The 4,433-nt window shown below is 46.7% G+C and overlaps 1 protein-coding gene across 3 annotated transcripts; it reads left to right on the forward strand.

Moving 5' to 3' along the window:
* Positions 1-281: 281 nt before the first annotated feature.
* Positions 282-3,416, forward strand: LOC140583904 (uncharacterized). Of its 3 annotated transcripts, none has more exons than XM_072707859.1 (7): positions 282-381; positions 1,600-1,869; positions 1,969-2,607; positions 2,708-2,746; positions 2,869-2,973; positions 3,055-3,155; positions 3,285-3,416. In XM_072707859.1, the coding sequence occupies exons 2-7, from the start codon at positions 1,624-1,626 to the stop codon at positions 3,301-3,303; spliced, it is 1,149 nt and encodes a 382-aa protein (XP_072563960.1). In that variant the 5' UTR covers positions 282-381; positions 1,600-1,623; the 3' UTR covers positions 3,304-3,416. The 3 variants fall into 3 exon arrangements, with proteins under 3 accessions (XP_072563960.1, XP_072563961.1, XP_072563959.1); XM_072707860.1 differs by lacking the exon at positions 282-381 and having other exon boundaries at positions 1,003-1,869; positions 1,969-2,326; positions 2,462-2,607; XM_072707858.1 differs by lacking the exon at positions 282-381 and having other exon boundaries at positions 1,003-1,869.
* The last annotated feature ends 1,017 nt before the right edge of the window (positions 3,417-4,433 follow it).

Consider the following 4,433-nt stretch of genomic DNA (forward strand, 5'->3'; position numbering starts at 1 on the left):
CGGTCCACATACTTAGACATCATGTAGTTTAAACATTTATATTACGGTCAAAGACAATACCACATAATGAATTAGCGTATAACTCGACGTAGGAGCGACTTAAAAGGATAATTGGAAATGCATGTGAAAGAGGACATTCTGCCCTTCGTGGCCATATATAGGGGTTTCTGGGACTTCTCTCGAGGTATCCATTGAAAGTCACCCAAAATTGTATTTCAGGGCTTTGCGCCAGCATTTTCTTTCACGGGGGGTGGCGCGCGGGCGGGGGCGTGCCTATAAGTGAGCAGCAAGCTAACTTTCCTCATTAGTGTTTATTCGGGACGGGGCAGAGAAGCAGCCGAATTGGTACATCTTCAATTTGAAGTTTTCCCCCAGCACTTCGTAAGTACTTTACGCTTTTTAGACAATGCATTACTTAAGATTTCAAAGTAACTGTTTTACAAAGCATATCGCAGTTTAATTCCATGTTTAGATAAACTTAGTCTGCCGCTTTGATACGAACGCTGCTGTTACAATGTATATGGCTGTTTTGCGTTTGTCTAAACGGGGAATTAATTAATCTGCCGCTTTGATACGAACGCTGCTGTTACAATGTATATGTCTGTTTTGCGTTTGTCTAGACATATAATTAATCTGCCGCTTCTGAAATGCATACGGCTGTCTAATTGGTCTTTGTAAGCTGACGCAACACTCGCCGTGGCCGCAGTTTGTTGGGGGTAGAATCGCCATTTCGGGTGTGTGCTACTCAAGAGCCACCATTTGCCGCGTGGCGTTGCTCGGATACACGTAATCTGCCGCTTTGATACGAACGCTGCTGTTACAATGTATATGGCTGTTTTGCGTTTGTCTAAACGGGGAATTAATTAATCTGCCGCTTTGATACGAACGCTGCTGTTACAATGTATATGGCTGTTTTGCGTTTGTCTAAACGGGGAATTAATTAATCTGCCGCTTTGATACGAACGCTGCTGTTACAATGTATATGGCTGTTTTGCGTTTGTCTAAACGGGGAATTAATTAATCTGCCGCTTTGATACGAACGCTGCTGTTACAATGTATATGTCTGTTTTGCGTTTGTCTAGACATATAATTAATCTGCCGCTTCTGAAATGCATACGGCTGTCTAATTGGTCTTTGTAAGCTGACGCAACACTCGCCGTGGCCGCAGTTTGTTGGGGGTAGAATCGCCATTTCGGGTGTGTGCTACTCAAGAGCCACCATTTGCCGCGTGGCGTTGCTCGGATAAACGTAATCTGCCGGTTTGAAACGAGCGCTGCTGTTACAATGTATATCGCTGTTTAATTGCATGTTTAGACAAACTTAAATCAACAGTCGATTGTGCATATGTGGCTTTGAAGTTAATGCTTGGTTGCCTACCGGTTACGTCAACCTCTTCCTATACGTGCGTGACCACAAGGTGCGCCAGTTCTTCCACCAATGGGTTTATGCTCCCATTTAACCTATAATTGAAATTAAATGGTTGAATAATTAAGTACTTGGTACCACTAGATGGGTAGAGCAATGGACTCTGAACCATATGTAATCAAATGTGCCTCTTTCTAGATGGTTAATAATTTTGAAATTTCTTCTTCATTTCAGGTACTGTTTTTGTGTTTTTCCATCATGCCCCGCAAGCCCCAGGCCTGCCCGCTTTGCCGGGCTGTCTACAAGAACGTTTCGGTCCACCTCCGTGCCGTGCACAAGGTGGACAGCAACGCGGAGAGGAGGCTGCTGAACTCCTTGTCGTCGGGCAGATTTGCCGGGCCGATAGATTGCCCCGTGCCCCTCTGCCCGGCGACAAACCTCAGCCGAATTGACCGCCACCTGAAGCTGCGGCACTCGCTGGACGGCGACGAGCTGAAGCGGCTGGTATTGCATCCCATTCCATTTAATTGTATCTGTATAGGAAATCTATGCTGCAGTTCATCTTAAAGAATCTCACACGATTACCTCCTGCCCAAAACCCAGATTGCGATCGCCAAGAAGGCGGCGGCACGAAGGTCGTTGCACGACTTGAGAGGCGCACGCAAGCAGAGGGAGGATGAGATGGCACGGCTGAAACGGCGGCTCCGACGCCTGGAGAAGGAGGTGGCCAAGCTGAAAAGGCAAAGCTCCTCTGTGCCTCAGGGGTCGGGATCCTGGTCACGTTCGCAGCATTCTGGCGGTCGGCAGTCTCGGAGCGAGGAGGGCGACATGCCATCCCTCAGCTGCAGACGGCGACGATCAGCTCCTGTGCTCGTCACCACCTCCTCCTCCTCAGATGAGGTGGTCACCACAGCGGTCCAGCTCTCCGGGGAAGGCCCCAGTGGCGCCACATGTAGTCAGGGTGAGTCCAGCCGGGTGCAGTTGCTACCCCTAATATGTTCCACAGAAGGTGGAAACGACCTGTGGTGGAAGACACGTCAATCACTTCAGCAAGGGAACAGCTATGGTGAGGCTAAAACAACATATCTTCCAACAGGTGGCACTGCCCAGGTGGAGGGAGACCTGGGGGCACATGGCACGCAGCCATCGTGTAAGGTGGTGGTTGTCCTCCAGCAGCTGGAGCAGGAGGAGGAGGAGGAGGAGCAGCAGCAGCAGCAGCAGCTGGAGGAGTCGGAGTTTGAAGTAAGTTTAACCGGTTAATTTTGGTAATTGAAGCATTAATAACGTGTGTGTGTGTGTGTGTGTGTGTGTACATGTCAAACTGAACACATCTCTTTGACAGGTCCCAAGTCCTCTGCCAAAAGCAGTGCCGTTTGCTCGGGTAATGCCAAGGCGTCTTTTTTTTTTTTATTTTTTTTTTTTTAACTTTTCAAACATGTTTTGGGTAATTTCTCTGTGATAATGTGCAGTGATCAAAGTAATGTCATTTCTTTAAAATCACAGAAGGCACTCGTCCGACGCAAGATAACGTATCCTGAGACCCTGAAGGATATGCTTCGGCAGCAATTCAGGGACCATTGGCAGGAACGGCCAATAAGAACAGACACGGTTAGTATGCTGTTTGGTATCATATCAGTTACTGCCACCGATGTATCACGCATGACTGAAATGGAATACTGTCTCTTTCAGATCAACAGAGTCTTGTCCCGGTCTCCCACCCTCCTCCAGCACTGCAAAGACCTCCGACTGACGATTGATAACGTCCGAGGCTTATTGAAGCAAATGCAACAGTAAGCCACCTTCACTGAACATTTAAAACATTTAAGATGGTGGTTGTTACTAATACTTTACTGTTGTGCTTGCTGTTGCTCATATGCTTTTTTTTTTTTTTTTTTTCTCTCTGCTTGTCTACATTTCAGATCATCAGTCCCTACATAAGGAGGAAGGATGCCTCTCTGAAAGGCCATCTTTCTTCCCTGTTTTATATCTCCTCTATTAAGTATTTATATTTCTATTTATTTTATTTATATTTTTGTCACAGCTGTTTTATTTGTTGCTTTGCACTTAAGCTTTGAAGTTTACATAGGAACAGGCAAATAAAAGGCCTTTGTTTAATTAATGTCTCAGTTTTCCCTTGTCATGTCCTCCACAAGTCACTGTGCATGGGGTTATGGTAGGCATACTTTTTAACTGATGGGTTCATTAAACACTCGTATGGTTGGGGAAGGGGGGTCTTAGGGTTCGGGAAGGGGGTAAGGGGTTTTAGCGTAATGGCTGTCCCTTACTGCGAATGCCTTGGTCAGCACCACCTCTAGCCTGACCCTACGAGCCAGGGGTCTGAAATTTGGCATGCGTCAACTAGATCTATGTATGAGGGAGTATGCAAAATTTCATGAGCCCACGCCTTAGAGAACTTGTCTGGTGTAATTTTAAATGTCTAGTTTAAGGGAGCTAAAGGCCTCATAAAGGACTTGGGGGGTCCGTCACGGCTGAAGCCTACGAGCCAGGGGTCTGAAATTTGGCATGCGTCAACTAGATGTATGTATGAGGGAGTTTGCAAAATTTCATGAGCCCACGCCTTAGAGAACTTGTCTGGTGTAATTTTAAATGTCTAAGGGAGCTAAAGGCCTCATAAAGGACTTGGGGGGTCCGTCACGGCTGAAGCCTACGAGCCAGGGGTCTGAAATTTGGCATGCGTCAACTAGATGTATGTATGAGGGAGTTTGCAAAATTTCATGAGCCCACGCCTTAGAGAACTTGTCTGGTGTAATTTTAAATGTCTAATTTAAGGGAGCTAAAGGCCTCATAAAGGACTAGGGGGGTCCGTCACGGCTGAAGCCTACGAGCCAGGGGTCTGAAATTTGGCATGCGTCAACTAGATCTATGTATGAGGGAGTTTGCAAAATTTCATGAGCCCACGCCTTAGAGAACTTGTCTGGTGTAATTTCAAATGTCTAGTTTAAGGGAGCTAAAGGCCTCATAAAGGACTTGGGGGGTCCGTCACGGCTGAAGCCTACGAGCCAGGGGTCTGAAATTTGGCATGCGTCAACTAGATGTATGTATGAGGG

The sequence above is a fragment of the Paramormyrops kingsleyae genome, unplaced genomic scaffold (assembly GCF_048594095.1).
Source record: "Paramormyrops kingsleyae isolate MSU_618 unplaced genomic scaffold, PKINGS_0.4 ups26, whole genome shotgun sequence".
Classification (NCBI taxonomy): Eukaryota; Metazoa; Chordata; class Actinopteri; order Osteoglossiformes; family Mormyridae; genus Paramormyrops; species Paramormyrops kingsleyae.